General features: G+C 43.6%; 1 protein-coding gene across 1 annotated transcript in view; it reads left to right on the plus strand.

Moving 5' to 3' along the window:
* Positions 1–21,630, plus strand: part of tagapb (T cell activation RhoGTPase activating protein b) — a 28,170-nt gene continuing 6,540 nt past the window's right edge. The window contains exons 1-5 of the mRNA XM_031581705.2: positions 1–410; positions 6,949–7,034; positions 14,458–14,622; positions 17,962–18,126; positions 21,099–21,140. Of these exons, the coding sequence (XP_031437565.1) occupies positions 366–410; positions 6,949–7,034; positions 14,458–14,622; positions 17,962–18,126; positions 21,099–21,140 (503 nt within the window). The 5' untranslated portion in view covers positions 1–365. The remainder of the gene's footprint in view (positions 411–6,948; positions 7,035–14,457; positions 14,623–17,961; positions 18,127–21,098; positions 21,141–21,630) is intronic.

The following is a 21,630-nucleotide window of genomic DNA, read 5'->3' on the forward strand; positions in this document are numbered from 1 at the left end:
CCTTGTGAGCCCCCATTGTTCTCAGCCTCATTACGAACAGCTGAAGAAGCCGGTCAGCAGAGCTGTTCAAACACAAACACACACAAAACCCATAGCATTACACACATAGACACATGCACACACACCACACGGCACCTCTTTCTACACCGCTTTAGGGGCGCTCACTCACTCACTCCCAGAGGCGTTTACCGTCCGTACCCAAACCAGGGCTCAGGAGGAACACACTCAAACACACAAAAACACACACGCTCACACAAGTATAGCACTGACATCAGGATCCTGAAGTACCGCAGAGTTTCACACACAAGGAGAAGAACCAGTGCAGGAGGACTCACCTGTCTCCATCGCTTTCTCACTCTCCAACCATGAGGAGGGGAAGCTACGACGATACGTCTGTCTCCATCCGACTCGTAAGTAATCTGAACCTGAACCTCTTGGTGATTCCACCGGTCGATTCTGCTGGATGGATTTTGGATGAGCACTCATTCAGCCTTGTCGTTTTCGAAAGTACTTAAAAATTATTTTGAGAGTAGGTTGTTAAATTAAATCAATTAAATTCAATTAAATCCCACTCATTCAATTTCAAAACACAGTCCTCATCTGGTCTTCTACCATCAGTTTGCTGAGTAACTGTATTAGAGTAGATCCTTTGGAACATTTGACCTACGTTTTGTGATTTGATTTCAGTTGTAATTGCACATCCTAATAACTTTTAACAATTACTGAGGCCCACACACACACACACACACACACACACACACACACACACAGTCACACAGTCACACTTCTTTAAGCATCAGAAGATGACAAAAATGACACAATCAGGAATACAAAGAAGTCATCAAAACATCGGTACACACCTAGCTATTATGTACACACACTCTCTCTCTCACACACAGACTCTCAAATAAATATACCTGAAAAATGTACCTTTCAATTCATTACGACTTTTAATTTGTTTCTTTTTGAGACAGAAATAGCTCAATTTTGGTGTCTTCACTAAATGGGAAGTCTATTGTCTATTTTTGAAATGTCTTTTTTCTTGTTTTGTTTGTCGTCGTGCTACCTTCTCCTTGTTTCCATGGGAAAGGCCCCATTAAGGTCAAAGCTTTTTTTTTGCTCATTTAGCTTGGGGCAGCATACAGGACACTGTGCTAGGGTGCCAATATGTACTGGAAAATATCACTTCCAAAGAGAGAGAGAGGCTGGTCTTCTTCTTCAGTGGTGATGATGACGAGGATTTGCCGTGCAGGAGTGCTGGCCAAGCATCTCTGTTTGGACACCTGACCAGGGGCGTAACTATAGGGGGTGCAGCAGGTGCGGTTGCACCTGGGCCCGTGGGTCTTTGGGGCCCGTAGCCGGGGCCCATAGACCTATTTATGTCAATCTAAATAGTCTGAATAGCCAAGTCGAATTGCCAAAAATGTATACCTATATTCAGCGAAATAATTCCACTGCCAAAAATAGCTAGTTTGGGTGTTTTAAAGTGTTATAGGCGGAATATGTGCGCGGGGGGAGGGGGTGCGGCGGCAGCGGTTAGTGATCTATGCTGACAATTTCACAGTTTCAAGTGTTCTAGGCAGAATATGTGCGCGGGGGGAGGGGGCGTGGCGGCGGCGGTTACAAACATGAAAAATTGGGGTATGTACCTGTAGCTGGACATTGAATGTTTGAAGGGGTACGGGACTGTAAAATGTTTGGTACCACTGCCTTACGCCACTGACTAGGGCCCGTCATAATAGCCTGCACCTGGGCCCGTCGTAACTACGTTACGCCACTGCACCTGACCCACTTTTTCACTTCACATTGTTTTTAGTTTTTTTGCTTTCCTCTTTTCACCAGATCTGCCACTTTGGGTATTTGAGTCTTTTTGTGTTGACCAGGTCAAACCTAGTCACTGTTTTGTCTTCTTGTGAGAACGGTCCAGTGATGAGTTAATTTATTTTTTTAAGATTTATTTTTGACTTTAATTGGATAGGACAGTGAAGAGAGACACGAAGCGAGCTGGAGAGAGAGTGGGATTGGGAAATGACCGCGTGGCGGACTCGAACCCGGGTCCCCGGGGGCGGTCAGGCCCATCCGTGGTACGGGGCTGCTGCTTGCGCCACCCTCCCCCCCAGTGATGTGTTTTAACTCTGTCAGTGACCCATGTATGATTGGCTTTGTGTCTGTGTGTTTACTGGTGCATACAGTAAGCTTTGGTGTTGCCGTAGTGTCTGTTCCAGCACATAGGCTAGGCCTTGTGGAAAACCTCTGTAGTAAGAGCTTGATGTCTGAATTAAATCCGTGGTTATGGTTGTCATACACCGGGCACTGAAAAAGACAAACTTTACAGAATTGGAAACTTTAATGACATTTAATGAATATCCGTGAAGAAGATACATTCTTTGTGTTGTTCATGCAGGGAAAGCGCGCCAGGGAAAATCAAGCTTTTGATGAATGTGTCTACCATGCTGTGTTAATGTATGGATGGTCTCACTCCATATAGGTTAGCCTGCTGTATCAAAGGCTCCAAGTCAAGGATAATGCCTGACAAGAACCAGAATACTGCGGCTATGTTTGTGTGCCTCTCTGTGTGTGTATGTGAAAGACAATTGAACGAGACGGGGAGGGAGAGCGAGAGAAAGAGAGAAATAGAGAGAGCAGAATTACATTTACATTACATTACATTTAGTCATTTAGAAGACACTTTTATCCAAAGCAACGTACAAGGGAGAGAACAATCAAATTAGTATGCAAAGGTTTGTGTGTGTCTCCACAGGTATATGTTTCGTGTTATGTGTGTGTTTGTGTGTGTTGTATGAGTATTTGTGTGTGTGTCTGTGTGAGAAAGAGGGAGTGAGTGTGTGTTTGGCCTCTTTGAAACAAGTGGCCATTGTTTTAAGTCGCATGATTGGCCCAGAATGCTTAGAAGCAAGCAGCGTGCAGAAGGCAGCCGGGGGGTTGTGGGGCTTGTGTGCATGTGTATGTGTGCCTGTGCCTGTGCCTGTGTCTGTGCCTGTGTCTGTGTGTGTGTGTGTGTGTGTGTGTGTGTGTGTGTGTGTGTGTGTGTGTGTGTGTGTCTGTGTGTGTGTGTGTGTGTGTGTGTGTGTGTGTGTGTATGTGTGTGTGTGTGTGTGTGTGTGTGTGTGTGAGTGAGTGTGTGTGTGTGTGTGAGTGTATGTGTGCCTGTGCCTGTGTGTGTGAGTGTGTGTGTGAGTGTATGTGTGAGTGTGTGTGTGTGTGTGCCTGTGTGTGTGAGTGTGAGTGTGTGTGTGTGTGTGTGTGTGTGTGTGTGTGTATGTGTGCCTGTGCCTGTGCGTGTGAGTGTGAGTGTGAGTGTGAGTGTGTGTGTGTGTGTGTGTGTGTGTGTGTGTGTGTGAGTGTGAGTGTGTTTGTGAGTGTGTGTGTGTGTGTGTGTGTGTGTGAGGGAGTAGTGATGAGCATTAATTATGGATCATTGTAAATGAAGAGAGCTACCCTGCCCTTCATGATTTTTAATGAGCCTTGGCCAAACCCAGCAACTCACACCCATTAACCAGGATACTACTAATGTTAAACATTAAAGCAATGAATACTGCCAACATTAAACTGAATTGATGTTGGTTTACATCTCCACTTAGTCACTGTACCAGACACTACACTGGTGGTTCATTGGATTTGTTGTTCAGGGCCACAAAATTGGACCTGTTGTAGGTCGAAAGAGTGAACCAGGGTCCGAAAGTCAGCTGAGTTGGGATTGTCTAGGTGGATGTTCATGCTGCCAAGGATGAGTATTGGACACTCATGCTCAGGGATGGATGACAGCAGGGTGTCCAGCTCATGGACGAAGTCACCCAGTTGTCCTGGTGGACGGTAGATAACAACCACATAAGCTTTAACCGGAGCAGTTACCATAATTGCATGATATTCAAAAGAGACATACCTGTTTGAAGATAGAAGATAGAGACTTCGAATATAGAGACTTAGCATCAAAGACAGAACCTCAAATGTTCCACTCTGAGCCTTTTGAAGAATCCACCTGAGGGCTCTTTAACACTCAGATCCATGAACTCTGAAGGACCACCACTGGCAAATAAGGGTCTTCTGTATCATATACATTCGATGGGGAAATGTTTGTCTTTTGAAATGGCTTATGAATAGTGCTGTTGTCTTGGAGCCTTGTGTATCAAGTAGCACTATACGCTGAGCAGCTGCAATTGGGCTTAGGCTACCATTCACAATGCAAATGAGCCAACTGCTATACATTTAAGACTGAGGCATGCAGTACCACCCCCAGCCTCATGGGGGCACCATCTCTCTCTTCAAATAGACAGGCAGAGACGTACTGTGTAAGAGTACTCTTTCCTGGTGTGTAAACAATACAAGAAAGATGGGGGGGCATTTCAGGCCGATGATATCCTGAAATGAGGTTGCAGGATGATAAATCTCAATTCAATGATAGTGTGCTTGGATTAAAAAGTTGTTTAGGGCCACAAAATTGGCCCCAATTATCCACCTTGGAGAAATGTTTGCACTCCACAGGCCTCCACAGGCTTTTATGCTGAAGTTGCTTTTTAAAGCCTATTTTTTCTATTATTACACATAAGCACCATGGGTGAAAATTGTTCCTTTTTCTTATAATTGGAGGACCACACTGAGTGCAGCATTTAGAGTGATCCCTTGCACTTGGTGATTGATCTAGTGTCGACAAGCCTTGCTGGAAAAGCCACTTAAAAAACACTCCCTATATATATAATCAGCACTGGAGACTCCCCCTTGATGACTGCACTTACGTATATAGAAGACCAAATCCTTGACCTTTGCACTGTACACACTACAGGTTCCCCAGCTCTTGACAGTGTAACCATGTGCATTGCATGCCAAGCAATCAAATCCATTTGCCAGGGGGGCACTGTGGCGCAAGCAGTAGCCCCGACCACATTCGGGCTTGACGCCCATGGAGGACACGGGTTCGAATCCGGCCCGATGTCATTTCTCCTGTCCACTCCCCAGCTCTTCTCCCTCTCATTTCCCGTCCCACTCTTCACTGCACTATCGATTAAAGGCACAAAAAGCCCCCCCCCCCCCAAAAAAAAAAAAATCCATTTGCCAATCTTGTTCCCACCGGGGGAGCACTCTCTTCTGTGGAGATCATCTGGTGACAGTGGTACAGTAGGTAGAGAAGTCGTTGAGTAATCAGAAGGTTGCTAGTTCGATTCCCTGTCGAAGCGTCCTCGAGCAAGACACTGAACCCCTAATTGCTCCTGATGTGCAGTGTGTCATCAGTGTAAATGTAAAATGTGTATACATTGTAAGTCGCACATATGTAAGTCGCTTTGGATAAAAGCATCTGCTAAATGACTAAATGTAAATGTAATGGAGATGCCCGTGTGATGGCCCTCCCAGCCTGCTTACCTCAGTTCGTTATCCTATTTCCTCCTGACCGCAGGTCATCAGTGGGCAACTCGAGGGGATTGCTGGTGCTACTAGACTTGTGAGTCATATAACTAGATGTATCAGATGGTGGTCTCCCATTTTGGTCACATCAGCTGTTTTCACCTTTTTGAGATTAGATGTTTTGTCGCATTGACAAAACAACTTTTGAAGTGCTCAAAAGCTTGCAACTTCACTGTAAAAATGGCTACATTTTGTACATTGAAACACCTCGTTGGATTTGAGCGGGTCCTCCATGTCCTCTTTGGTCATGTTCTTGAGCCAGGTTGTGACACTTTGTCAGACAATTCTCAAGTAGCTCAACACTTCACTTTCACAACTCCGTGAGCCATCCTCAACAAAACGCAATGCATCAATGCATACCCAGTCACTACCTCATATCAATATCAGTTTTCTTTCCAGAGACATTTTAGAACATCAAGCCTAGCGTGTCCGTATGGTGTTTAGATAACAGTTCTAAGATTTTGCAATAGAGACGAAATAATTCTCCAAAATGACTTAAACGCATGCGTATGCAGTTTGGGAAGCATGGAAACGAATGTTTTCAACTCTAATTATCTTGTTGTGTGCACTAAAAGACCCTTTGTACCTTTCAGCAGCCACCACAACTTTGTAGATCAAGCCGATGGAGTGAAATGCCAGTGGCAAGCAGTTAGATGCTGATAGCCCTTGCTGAGTTTAAAGCCATGCTCCCAGGAAGCTATCGCTGTTTGTCACTCAGGCGTGACTGCAGACACATAACCAAACTTGTGAATAATGGATTGATAACAGCACGTGTGTACACGTACACACACACACACATGTGCTAGCCTCGACATTTGGCCTTTACGTTCCACTTTTCCAGTTTTACATACCAAAGCAGGGACAGAAAAACAGACCTCAGCACACACGCCATCTACTTAGTTGAATGGAAGTCTTTTAAATGTAAAGTAAACAGGGAAAGAATGTTGTGAATATAAACGCAGCTCTTAGATGCCACAGGGTGAGATTAGTCATCTTCCTTGAAAGCAAGTGTGGTGTTACGGTCATTGAGTCTTATTCTACATTTGCTTTTCAACTTGCAAGGTTATGGATTTTATTTAGCTTCTATGGCGTAAAAGTGCCTCTCTGTAGCACTGGCAATAACAGCCACAGACAAAGACATACAGAGTGTTAGATTTGTAATATTAATATAAAACAAGGTTTAGTGGAATCAATTACAGTGTGATCAGCACACACACACACACACACACACACACTTAGCAACAGAATGTGTGACCCATGCTGAGAGGCTGGACTCAACAGCTACATGTGACACCCCTAAAGCAAGACCAACATAATAAGCCTCCCTCTAAACATGGAATCTGAATGACTTTTTTACTTTGGTTCTATGTTGCCGTCAGCATTCTCTGGAAAAATAAGTTTGAAGAAGAAAATAAACAATGTAGTCTGCTGATCTGAATACTGAGCTCTTTAGACCAGTGTAACGTGTGTCAAGACTTTTCAGAGATGAAATTTGACCTTTGACCTCCCCAATGTTCTTCCTCATTGCAGCATCTCCGCAGCCTGGCACAGAGGCGGCGATCTGCTCCATCCCTGGTGTTTGGGAGAGCCCTTGGAATCCCTTGGAACCTCATCAGGTGTGTGTGTGTGTGTGTGTGTGTGTGTGTGTGTGTGTGTGTGCGTGTGTGTGTGTGGTGGGCGTTTGATCAAGTCCCGAGATATTAGCATAATGTAGCGCTGTTCCAGCAGCATCTCCAGTAACCAAAAAGCAAAACCACTGGTGAGGCATTTGCAGAATTAAATGTAAAATGTAGCCTCTTACAAAAATCAAAGTGCCGTGCAGATCCTGGGATATTTAGCATCAAAGACAGAACCTCAAATGTTCCACTCTGAGCCTTTTGAAGAATCCACCTGAGGGCTCTTTAACACTCAGATCCATGAACTCTGAAGGACCACCACTGGCAAATAAGGGTCTTCTGTATCATATACATTCGATGGGGAAATGTTTGCCTTTTGAAATGGCTTATGAATAGTGCTGTTGTCTTGGAGCCTTGTGTATCAAGTAGCACTATACGCTGAGCAGCTGCAATTGGGCTTAGGCTACCATTCACAATGCAAATGAGCCAACTGCTATACATTTAAGACTGAGGCATGCAGTACCACCCCCAGCCTCATGGGGGCACCATCTCTCTCTTCAAATAGACAGGCAGAGACGTACTGTGTAAGAGTACTCTTCCCTGTTGTGTAAATTATACAAGAAAGATGGGGGGGCATTTCAGGCTGATGATATCCTGAAATGAGGTTGCAGGATGATAAATCTCAATTCAATGATAGTGTGCTTGGATTAAAAAGAGCTCTTGCTCAGAGATATGAGAGTAATTTAGATAGCAAGGGCCTTTACCTGTTTTTATATATGGCATTATATGTATGCAAGTGACTACTGCATAATACATTTGCATTGAGTAGGTCCTTTTGGTCCAGAGAGAGACATTATACATGTAGGTTGCTTAGCCAGATGGCACATTAGCTATATAATGGGATATTATGCAGTCTTTAGATATTCCACATTTGAAGACACTATATACACTCTGCCTAATGTATGGAGGAAGAGGTGAAAATGGGATAGATCATGAATCACCAGCGATGTGAGGAGATCAGCACATTAGCCTTGTTACATTTTGGGGTATTCACACACACACACACACACACACACACACACACACACACACACACACACACACACACACACACACACACACACACACACACACACACACACAAAGAGAAAGACATCTTGAGGCCTCAGGAGTTCACATTTCCTTAAAGGTTCTAGGTAAGCAATGCGGTGGTGCATGTTAGACAACCTTTGGCTATATTTCAATAATACCTCAGTGGAACTACACAACGAAACAGGAGGGCAAGTGATGCAGAGGAAACTGATCCAATGACAGAAGTAACCCAGGGGTAGAGATAAGATGAACTAATAAACTGGGGAAAGTAGAGAGTATTCAGTCTCTAAGAGAAAAGGCTCCTCCTGAACTTTTATTCGGATTCTCTTCAGTCTGTATTTCTTCCCCATGTACACGCACAATCTCTCTCTCTCTCTCTCCACCATCCAGTTCAAATCAATTTCATTTGGCATTTTCAATGACTAGACTACTTTAAAGAAGCCAAAAGTCCAAACCCTTAGACCTTTAACAGATAGGCTGGGGTCACAGTGGCTGTTAGGGAAAAACACCTTTCACAGTGAGTGCATTATCAGGTTTTGGTAGCGGTGGAGGTGAAAATGCGGGTTTTTTGGGGGGATTTATTTTTACCTTGCAAGAAATTTGTACATTAACCTGTACAAGAAGCTCCCTTGTATATGCAAACCCCCCATCCCGCACACACATGCACGCATGTACACACACACACACACACACACACACACACACACACACACACACACACACACACACACACACACACACACACACACACAAATATAGGAGTGAAGTTAGTCTATGAAGTCAGTAAAGTGCATCCCAGTTTTGTAACCTCCTACTGAAAGGTTGGGGCTACTGTATATCTGATAAATCAATGTGTGGTTGAAACATACATGTAATGGGTAATTAGGTTATCTTCAGAAGGTCTGCACTGAAAGGTTTAAGGGTGAAGGATCGCAGAAAATGGGAGGGAAAATGGACCACTAGATGGTAGATGCTTCGGAAGGTTCTGTCACACCATGTCTATAAATATGTATGTACTCTGTATGTGTGTGTGTGTGTCTGTGTGTTTACTTATGAGTATGTACGTGTCTATGTCCATATGTCTGTATGCATGTCTGTCTTTCTATGCTTGTCACTGTCCTATCTAATCAAAAAGATACTCAAATGTTCTCTTCTGCACACATACGACAACAGCTCCATCCTTCTCTGTCCTTACTGTCTCTCACTCCGCAGTTGCACACACCCCCCCCCCCCCCCCCCTCCACATACAGTCCCACTCTTTCTCGGTCCCACTCCTTGCAAAGAGACCACAGAGCAGTGCTTTTGACAGCAGGTTTCAGCTAAGTGGGTGTAATATAAAAAGCCTTGCGTTTAATGTGTTTGTGAGATGCTTGTGTGTGTGTGTGTGTGTGTGTGTGTGTGTGTGTGTGTGTGTGTGTGTGTGTATGAGTGTGCACGCTCTATGCTTGCCCTCTTCAGGGTGCAGCTGTTTAATCAGCCACCCACAGGGAGAGTCCCTTTGTGACAGTGAAAGAGCACAAGTGTTACGGTCTAATCCTACCCGAATACCCAGCAGGCATTTGTCTATTTTGTCTGAGGTTATTCACCAACCAGTTTGTTTGCATCTCCCTGCAGGATAAAGTTGAAGCTTTAATGAACCTTCAAGCTGAAGCTTTAAAGAGCCTTAATGAGCCTTAATGAGCCTTAATGAGACTAAATATATTTCCCTGAATCTCCGGTATTTTTATACCTTTCTTAGCATTAGGCCTACGTAACTGGAATGATCAGTGTCTATAGCAGTGGTTCTTAACCTGGGTTTGATCGAACCCCAGGGGTTCGTTGAGTCACTCTCAGGGGTTCGGCAGGGGTCAAAACACACACAGTATAGCCGGTTCACACTAGCAATGTCTCGTCGTTTTTATATATATACCTATGTTTTGAAGAAATCATATTTTATTTTTCCAATTACGAAGGGTTCGGTGAATGCATTGATGAAGCTTGCAGGGTTCAGTACCTCCAATAAGGTTAAGAACCACTGGTCTATAGTGATGTGTTGTTGCTATACTCCTCCTCCAGTGAAACAGCTAACCGTAATCACTTAGTCAATGTAGGAACTAGTTCATCCAATCCTCGTTCATATTGTGCGCTGTGGTTGCCTAGTGACGATGTCAGGTTTCCCTATGTGCAAATGTGAGGGGTAAGAATAAGATGACAGCCAGAGGGGTGGTGGCAGGGCATGGTGCGGGTTCCCAGAATATCTCCATTATTTTCAAAGCCCCGTGTTGACCGGTATGCCTATCACAAGTGTACAGCCAGTTGCACCTTGTGTGTGCTAAATCTAGCTGCCTGGGCAGATAAAAAAAAAAAAAAAAGGCATGCAGAGGTCCAGGTGAGGTGAGGTGAGGTGAGGTGCTATGAAATCCCACTGTAGTGTTGATCTAGCAAGGGGTGCTGGCTGCCCCTGGGAGTCGTGCTTTGAGTGCCATCACAGTGGATACGCAACGCTGAACTGAACACCACTGACTCTACTTATACAGATACTGATGGAATCGCAATATAGACGACAAACTTTAGACAAAGGACCACGAGGTGAATCAAAGGTTTCTGGAGGTGTATTTCAAGGTACTCCTGCAGGGAGTCAATTCCAACATCAAGTAGAGGCCGGCAAAGACTAAAGAGTCTCACAGTGTTACAGTATATATACAAGACTATCATGGGAGGTTACAGTGGGGTCAAGGGTCAACATTGGGGGATGCGTTTACAGGTCAGGGTGGGGAAGGGGGCATGTGAGTGGGAGGGGAGGGGAGGTGACCTTCCTACGGAAGGTTCCGGAACACACACAGAAAGGCAAGATGGTGGATAGGTGATGTGTATTCCCCCACCTGGGGCAGGCAGGATGTCTGCTAGGGTGTCATGACCATTTGCTCCTGAGGCCTACTTAGCAGAGGCCATGGTTGTGGCTTTCCAAGGGTGTGCCCAGACTGTCACTACACATGGCACACACACACACACACACACACACACACACACACACAGGAGAACATGCTTGCAATGCAATGGTAAGTATATAAATGAATGGTAATATCAATTTCCATCAATACAATCAATAAAGGGACGCTGGGCTGCATTGAAATGTCCTAGTCCTCTCCTTCATGTCTGCCATGGCCTTTCATCATTACTCTGTGTGCTTGTGTGTTTCGCGGAACGGAGATGGAAATACTGGAAATCCCTGAAGGGTGCAGATAACTGGTTTCTCACTGATCCATTCACCGTAACACTCAATCACGGTCTGCTATGAACAAAGACATAATTTGATATCAGTGTTTGGATATGCTTTTATTGTAGGAACATGCGTGTGTTCAATTTGCAGTATTTCACTGCAGTTCAAAATACAGATTTATTCAGAATAGGTCTGAAAAACCTGTTGTCAAGGTCCTAAAATATTTATGTGAGTGTCTTGAGTCTATCAATAAACATCCAAACCGCAATGAGTTTCTCTTTCATTGACTTCAATGATTGTTTCGGGAGCAGTGATATTGCTGAGTCATAACAGGGTGAATGCCATGCAACACGAAACGTAGAACCAGTTTAGCAGATCATTTGGATCACTTTTGCTGTGAAGTGCATCATTTGAAAGAGGTCACTCAAAAGTTAAGAATCCAATTAAACAAGTCAAGGGCCATTGAGTACTGTTTGTTTTTGGCAGTGCAAAATGTATTCAGCGCTGTTTACATTGTGGAATGAGGAAGTGTGTAAAGGATGGCGATGAGCGATTGGATCATGTCAAGGCCGACTGCCTCAAGACATATGATTCTTATAAAGCTTACATATTTGAAACCATGATGCTTTACTGTAAGACTGAAAATCACTGTCAACCTGCATTTTTTTTGTGTGTTTTTCCATTCCACCAAGCCTTTTACAAACTAGGACTGCGACATAAGCTATCCTGGTGGCAGTAGCTTCTGTCCATTTACCCAATGTCGCGCCCTCATGCCGCGGTGATGAGCATGACACTTTAATTTAGTCTAACTCTCCCTTTGGGGTGCCCGAAGTCCCCAATGGTAAATATCAAACAACACCTGTCATGTACAAAATGAAATGAAAATACTCAATCCTTTTTAGCCCAATGAATTCACATGACTATGTCAAGCAACAGAAAAATGTACCCTATGCCAGCAACAACCCTACAGTCATTTGTTTGCAGTAATCTGTTACGCTGCGTGAGCACGTTGAGGCCCCAAACTAAATGGCCGCTTCACTCAAGGGAGCAAAACAAAAAGAATGGCGATGGCAGTTACCTCGTTGGAGCAGGATGGTAGCAGAGTTCCGTCACTCAGTTCAATGGTGTCGCAGCGAATACGTTTTATATGGTGGATAACCGTTTAACATGCAACTGTGACTAAGCACACTCATGTTGATCAGCTAGCTAAAATGGCTGCCACACTTGGCTCCACCACTAGACAGATCCTAACTCCTTTTTTTCTCATTTAACTCTCAAATATACTTTCACGACGTAGACATCTATCCGACATTTTATGTCAGTTCTCTCATCTCTTCTTTACTCTGCACTCCTTCCCTTGCAGCTGGCCAAGTCGTCTCAATGGCAATCAGGCATTAAACTTCAATCAAAAGATTCAAATGTTTACCATTCAATTCAAAAACAGGGCATAAAAATAAATGCATTTTGGTAGAACACTCTCATAATGTATTTTCATATATTTCTAAATATTTTTGAAATAAAGAAAAATAAATGAAATATTAGCACAGGGCTACATCAATTAAGGACACTGCCGTTGTCGTACACCTGCTGGATGATGAGCCCATAGGAGAAGGGCGAGATGTTCAACATGTTGAGCAGGGTGGCCTCGCTGGCTCCCACCTTATCTCCAGGCTTGATCAACTGCACATTGCTCAAGATTTCAATGGATCCTGGAAGAAAGAGGTCTTCTCAGGACCCAGACCAGTGTTCTGGGCTGGCACAGAACACAGGATCTCACAAGAGGCCCTCCAAGTACAGAAAGAAAGAAAGAGAACAGAATCTTTGAATTGAATGACCTAGGTCAGCCTGACAGAGACGTGGACTAAGGCCTGTTTTAGCATTGATTTTCTAGCTGTGCCAGAGACACGTGTCTCACGTTGGCAGTGTGCATGCTCTAACCTCTTAACATGGGCGCCTAAATGAAAATCAACAGGTAATGCAGCCGCAACGCACACGCAGCGCAGCCAACGTGCATAAGGCCTAAGAGGGAAAATGCGAAGTAGAGGAGATGTGGAGCAGAGGAGGAGAATGATAAGAAAAGCAGTTTATTTTACGAGATCGAGGCAATGCACCATATTGGTTTCTTGTGGTGTAAAGAAACACCTTAATAAGGTAATAAAGGATGACCCAAGAAAATATACTTTTTTTCTTCAAAAGCATAACTTTTCTCCTACTTATCAATAATATCCTTTCTTAGGTCTTCTGAAAAACAACACAAACAGAAAATCTGTTCTCTCATTACTCATCATTGATCCATCTGTGGAGGAAAGATTAAGTGAAGTCCTGCAGCTGGCATATGAGTAGGGATAAGAACTAAATCCTCTATAAACATGACATTTCTCGAAAAGGTATGGCTGATTTCGATCGTTGATTGTCCCTACCAAATGGTTGGACCCAAAAACATGTTGAAATAGGTTAAAAAAGTCCTGAAATTTCCCTTTCAGTCATAAAAAAAAATGATAACATCTATTCTCAAAGCAGTGGACAGCTGGCCACAACACCTTCCTCGCTTTTAATTTAAAGATTATTTCTGCTCCATTTAATGGAATAGTAGCCCTTTTAAGGGCTGGATATATGATATATTCACCCAAGTGAAGGACCAGGCATACTCGGACCACTCTGTGATGAGCAAATTAACACTCCTATTGACATTTCCCTTCTTCACATGCCACCCCCGCCATGACCAAAATATCTATTAGGTCGGAAGCTAAATGAAATGGCATGAAATATCCCTATGAAAAATTTAAAACAACAGTTTTGTTTTCTGAAAAAGGCCAGTTGAGAGTCTGAAAATAAATATATCCAATGTTGTTCATTCTTGAAAGTATCTGAATCCTTTTATCTTTTTTTTGATGAGAAAGTGTTTAGGTTTCCATCATTAAAGTTTTTTTCACACCACACGATCCATGGTGGCGTGCACCACTAATAGACTCGCAGGTGTATTAAGGAACAGTCTTTTGCACCTATCCATCTGATCATGTTGTATTTTTGGACTGTCTTATTGGCTGTTGTGACTTTTGTGACGGCTGTGATGTGTAGTGACACCCCTTTTGCTTTAAACCTGTGACCTTGAGTGTGCCTTTTACCCTTCAGGGAGGAGGCGGCAGTGGCGGTGGAGCAGTGTCCATTCGTGCTGGGGCTGTCCGGTGACAGCTCCCCTCTGGCCCTTGATGAGTGTGTGCAGCTGACCGAGGGCCAGAAGACCCGCGAGAGACACCTCTTCCTCTTCAGCCAGGAGCTCGTCATCGCCAAGCTCAAGTGAGGCTTGCACATACACACAGATGTACACATGCGCAGGGTACTCTGGATTTGTACACATATTGTCTGTTTTGTTATGCAGCATTTCCCATCCTGGTTTATTCTGGATATTCATATACAGCATACAAAAGAAGTGAGCAATATAATGTGCAATATAATTTAAATGTCAAATGATTCAAAATTGCATCACCTGTTAATAATTGCATTATTTCTAAATTGGATGACCGCATGGAGGTGTTACTGTGATATGGGGATGCGTGAGTGAAAAAGGTGTTGAAAAAGGTGTTGGGGAGATGATATTTAAAGATGGCACCATGAATGGCTGTGCGTATACCATAATACTGGCTGACAAGATCTCCCAAGCTTTGCAGAAGAGGGATATTCCAGCATGATAACGTTACAAAGCACACTGCAAAAATTAAGCAAGAGTTTCTAAAAAAAATAAAAAAGAAGAAATCTAGCGATATGACCTTTGAATCCATCAGAACACTTTAAGAGAAAGGTAGAACAACACAACCCCTCCAGCAAAGAGCCTAGAACAATTGTCTCTGGTAAATCTAAATTGTTCGTTTTTAATTTTGCATAAGCCCAAATACCCTACGGTTGAATAACAGAATAATAATAATTTACTCTTACTGTAAAGTGATGCTGTTGTGAATAACCTTTTCGTGACATTGCACAGGGGTGTACTCGCGAGGTATCTTGTATTTTTATCGTTACACACACACACTCTCTCTTTCTCTTTCCTTCGCCCTTCACCCTTATTTCACACCTCCTTTCTTGTCTTCTTATATTCCTCACACCTCACTCTCACATCTTATCCAATCTCCATCCATTCCTCTCCCTCCCTCTCTCATCACCAAACACCCGTTGGCTGCTTCCTCCTCTGGGTATTCACCTAGAAATTACAGAGGGGAGAAGTTAGGGTGTTCCCGTGGCAAAAGGGGAAGTATCAGCCATCACACACACACACACACACAATCACACACACACAATAACACACACACACACACACACACACACACACACACACACACACACACACACACACATACACAGAAATTGAGAGAGACATTTCACTTTTGAGAGGGCAATCCCACTGGCAAACCCCCTTCTCATCTCAGTTAACACAGTCCATCTGCACCTGTGGCAGGCTATATATATGCTATGTTGAGAACACTAGACTTCTAGAAGACTAGAACACTAGAATACTAGGGCACAAGAATTGAGAAGAGATCCAGCAGGGGCACCAGCAGCTGCAGCTAGAATTATGTATCGTCAATAGCAACAGCAGAATCCAGCATCTGCTTTAATAATATGCATAACATTATTCGTCATTGGCAACATAATAAACATTAAGTTGGTTATGAATGTAACTTATGTCTCCATCGGAACTTTCCAGAAAATGTGACTCAGAGATGGCTTGTCCTCGGGGTGAAATCAATTACTGTGCCCATGGAAGTCACACAGCGGCACCAAAGCCTCCGTCAAATAAAAGTAATGAGACCGAGTTGGCCGTTGTAGTGAGAGGATGATCAGGTAGCTCATTTTCTCATGGTCATACTGGCTCTGTCTGCCTGTCTGGACTGAATGTGTCTCTCATGAGGAGGAATAAAGCTTAGTCTTCCTCGTCCATTTTCTCCTCCTTCTTCCCAGGCCACCTCCCCATATCATGTAAGTACTGACTGTCAGACTGAATGTCAGTTCTACCATTCAGAGCAGAGGCTATACCAGTGTAGGCCATGCATATGGATAGGTTTAACAGACACATCTGTTCTGACACTTCTGAGTCAGCCGCTTGTCTGTGTGCTCTCCTCTCTCCAAGTAGCACCTGTAAGGGAAGAGATAGCTAGAGCTAGAGATAAGGTAGCAGACGCTTTTGTCCGAAGCGAATGATGATAGAGAAAATGAAAAGATGGAGGAACTGATCCGGAATCAGTGGCTATCCAGATCCTCTCCTCTCAACCAATTAGGACCATTCAGCTGGAGGACAGAACTCATGCTGTTACATAAGACCTTATCCAATCTCCTGCTTTCAAACCATAAAAGATAAGACCACATTCTCTTTAAGGGCAGATTTTGAAAAAAAAAAAAAAAAAGATTTGACAAACAATTTCTCCTGCCGGTTTTATCCAAATGCGTTTGATGGTGCAGAATGTTATATTACTCGAATCAACCAGTTATTACTGTGTCATGTATAATCCAAATCATAAATACATTAAACATTTAGCAAGAAATTGCACTTCATGGAAAAGCCAAAGTGTTTTATGTGTTTTTTTTGTGTGAATAGTAGTGAAGTGCAGTATGTTCACTCTATGCGTGTGTAGCTGTCTATCTAATCCACTCCACCTTAAGCCGTTGTGATGTACTGTGTATTTGCTGGAGACAAGAAACCGTGTAGTGATAATCTGAGAGGGCTTCGCATTGCCATTGCATGACAGGAGATGAGTTATTCAATATGCGCACGCACGCACACACGCACGCACGCACGCACGCACGCACGCACGCACGCACGCACGCACGCACGCACGCACGCACACACACACACACACACACACACATGCACACAAACACAATTTACAAAACATACATCGTTCACCATTGTGTGGAGTCATAACACTTCTGGGAGAAAGTTTGAACTTTCAGCTTCAACTGTCACATGGTGATGGGAGATGATGGGATTCTCTAAAACAGAAATAGAAACGTGAACACTCGCACACATACACTCTCACAAGCCATACACACACTTTGGTTACCATGTGAGGCCTTTGCAGTGCGTCATGTGAGCACGGTGGGGATATGAATATAGGCCAGGCGAATAGAGCAGCACTTCCTCTTTTGAAGGCCTCAGACAGGAAACGCATCACTGGGCTCACGGTTACCATCTGAAATGTTCCATGACTACGACATCGACAAACACACATGAATCTGTGTAGCACCTGTGTACTGGGTGGGTGGTCTGGTTATGAGAGGTTTGAGTCATGGTGTGTTTACTGTAACTGTATGCACCTGTATCTCCTGATTACCACATCACATCACTATACCACAAAAAAATAACTGAAAAAATCAGAAAACAAAATCTTACAGTTGATTCGTTGTTGTTATAAGTGTTAAGTCAATGACTGTGTAAATTACATGGTAAAGTGCAGAAGGAGGTTGGAGGAAGAAGAGCACAAATGGCTGCTAAATTAAATTTCACTTTGACGTCTGTTAATTTCAAATGGTCTAATTCTGATTAATAATTGACACTCTGGTAATTTATATGAAACTGTGTGTGTGTGTGTGTGTGTGTGTGTGTGTTTGTGTGTGTGTGTGTGTATGTATATGTGTGTGTGTCAGGTCAAGTGCGAGCTACCGTTTGAAACATCGCTTGAGTCTTGAGGAGCTGTGGCTCTACCCTTGTGAAGATGATAATGAGGAAGAGGAGGAGGAGCCCATGGACTTTGAGCTCAAAACTTCCCTGGTTCTCGTGTGGCCGCTGGGTTTCTGCGTGGTGACCTTTCGGTGAGTTGGAATGGCCACAAACACACACACACACACACACACACACACACACACACACACTGAAGCACACATTCACACAAACACAAACACAAACACGCACAAACATTTTCAGTTCTGTTTAGCCTACTATCAAAGTCATATAATACAGTAAAACTCAGTAATTCATCACTGTGTGAAATCCTAACCTTTCAAATGCCAATCACTTCACCACAAACACAAACACGACACACACCAAGGGGCTTGCCCAGACATAAACACACAGCTAAACACTCTCTCTTACACACTCGCCCACGTATGCCCACAAAACACTCGAGACTGAAGTGAAGTTCCTCTTATCAAATGCATTTTAATTCAAAGCCAATAATCACAAAGACATTCACAGCTCAACAGTCTCGAATCACAAACGCGCGTGAAATTACGACCTTTTTCTGATACGCCAGATCTGTTATCGTCAAACAGCCCATGGACCTCCTCCATTTACAGTGCTGTCCGTCGGAAAATCCAATCCACAACCACAACCAAGCCAGTGTATACGGAAGTAGGAGACACATTTCCACCATCACAAGACATGAAGCCATTGCAGCAGGAAGAGTGAAACTGCACTTTTTACAGCCTGGGTCATATGCTGCTTGAGTAACCGCAGGGGCTTTCTGGCCAGGCCAGGGCTTTGTCTGGAAAAAGGCTGATTAGGAGAAACAAGACTGACTTTCTTTCTTTCTTTTTTTTTGTTCTGGCTGAAACGTGCTGGGTCATTCTTGTAAACAAAGAGTTTATGGTGACAGATTGGTGTCAGCATGAAATGGCACATTAGAGTACCAAGGTAGCAAGCAAATATCGGTCCGCAGGTGGATTTTGGTTGGCACCCCACTGGTGTGGTGCCGCTCCTGGTCCGCACTCGGACCACCATCATTTTTAGTTCCACTGGTTCTGGATAGTAAGAAAATAACATAAAATGTTATGTAGTCTAAAGTCTATTTGAAATATCAGCTGCCAAACAGAAGAAGTCCATGGCACTAGAAGGCTCTCAAGGTGAAAATGACAGTCAATTAAAGACTCATGTTACACACTGGTTACATCCATAAAAAATGGATGTAGCCAGGGTTGGTGAAAATGAATGAAGTATTATTTTTATTTTATTTAAAGCAAGTGGCAAAACTGTGGGCTGTCTGTAACTCACCACCCGAAAACTGATGAGCAAAGGCCAGCTCTGGCCCCAGTGTGCTGACAGGGGTCCACTGGTCTTTTGCTATCTTGGTAAAGATATTCGTTGTTGACGATTCTTTCTGAAAAGCCACCACAATTAACTACTTGCTTAATTTTTTTTAAAGATTTATTTTTGGGCGTTTGTGCCTTTAATTGATAGTGTAGTGAAGAGTGGGACAGGAAATGGGAGGGAGAAGAGCTGGGGAGTGGACAGGAGAAATGACATCGGGCCAGATTTCGAACCGGTGTCCTCCATGGGCGTCAAGCCCGAATGTGGTCGGGGCTACTGCTTGCGCCACAGTGCCCCCCCCTACTTGCTTAATTTTAATTGTTTCTCTATGGAACGACTTGACTAGAGAAAAACTAGACTGCTGTGATGTTCATATTGAGATGCTTTTTTTGTCTCTTAAACACCAGACTTATTCCAAAATGAGAGTATTAAAAAAAACCACATGTGGAAATTGGTTGCGTGTGTTGTTGCTATGATACGTTACTGAGCTGATAGACATAGGGTGCGTTTGTAAACTGACACTCCCAGTGCTCCCAGGATACTTTGGAACCGTTTGTAAATTCGGAATGCTGTGTTTTTTTGAAGTGTCACATTCTCAGAGTGTTCAAAGCGTACTCTGGGCACTCCAGCTGAAGAGACATCAGTCTAACTGGAAAATATGGTGGAGGTTTTTTTTTTTCAACTAAACGGCGTTATTCCATTTTCTGCATATACAATACCAATACAAGATGCCTTTTGAATTGTAATATGAATATCCATAATTAAAACTGGGATGAATGGGAGATGCTGCACAACAGAACCAAGATCGTGTCCAATAGCCTTAACAAAACTGATGATGTAGGCAGAATGCGTATTTCCTTTATGTTTTTAAAAGCAGTCTTGGCAATAGCATCTCCCTGGTTGGATTTCTAAAGCATGTGACTATGGTGAGATTAAGAGAGAGAACACCTCCACACAGACATGAACTCTGACTGAGATGGCATCAGAGGCTGGGCATTAGCACTGAGGATGTGGAGGTGTCTTTGGTGGCCTTTACTTAAAGGTCACGACTCACGCATGAAGAGACACCTGTATTTGAGGCGGTGGCATTCACCCAGTGACAAGGTTTTAAAACTCAGACATGCACTGTGACACACACATACAAATAGATATATACACACACACACACACACACACACACACATACAAAAAGATACACACACACACATCACAGATGATCACAGATACGCACACCTGCATGGAGCTTTTATTTCCACTCGTATGAAAGCATTGATAGACACCTCACAAACGCACACACACAGGTGTCAAACTGGTGACATTCAACACCATTTCTCGCAGCCACACGCGTTCTAGCAGCCACACACTTTCTCGCAGCCCCTCACACACCCGCACTCCCACCCAACAGCGGGGTCCTCTTTACGCCACATATTTTGTGCCCCAGAGCCCAAGACAGACGTAGCATCACCGTAAGAAAGTTTCCACTCGCTCACACACACGCACGCACACACACACACACACTGGAGCTTAGCCCTGCCCCTCGCCGGCCCGAGAAAGAGGAAGTAAAGGTGTCGCTATGACACTGCTTCCTGTCCCCATGACTTGGGCCGCCAAACTTTCCAAAGTGCGTTCACTCGTGAGAGAGAAAACACTGCTACGAGGCGTGTCCCTCTCAGTGTGTGTTTTAAGTTCCTCGTGTTCACTTCTTTGGTTCTGTCCCGTGGATTCTGTGACTCACGCCATGCTGTTGTTTTGCCTGCAGCTCGCCTGAGGTGAAAGAACGCTGGGTAGAGACCTTACACAGGTAAGACTACGAGAGCTTTTGATGTGTTCATTTGTTAATTTATCCATTTAAAGTCAAACGGGCGTTTGAAGTTGAATGGCAGAGACACATGATATACGGTCTGGCCAAGACACTTTGATAACTACCTGTTCATAAAATACTTAATTATTGATATCACCAGGTATTGGGCGCTGTTGTAATGTCATTTGTGAATTTGAGATTTTTTTTATGTTTTGAATGTTAATGTTCTATATGACAGAACAGAGGGAAGGTTAAGCTGTTAGACTATCATGACATTTCTGTCAGAGCTTTTTACCCACTTGATTCGTCCATACAATAAAAGCTAGATTCATTCAACATGAATTTCACACTTTGAAATGAATGTAATTCAGATGTGATTCCTGGGGACTTTAGGGAATGGTGTTCTATTGAAATGCATCCGTACCAGTGGCCATTTATACTTTGGCTCTGTTAAATGCTTTCATTTGTGAAAGTTATGTAATCATCTGCT

Source organism: Clupea harengus, chromosome 15 (assembly GCF_900700415.2).
Source record: "Clupea harengus chromosome 15, Ch_v2.0.2, whole genome shotgun sequence".
In the NCBI taxonomy this organism is placed as follows: Eukaryota; Metazoa; Chordata; class Actinopteri; order Clupeiformes; family Clupeidae; genus Clupea; species Clupea harengus.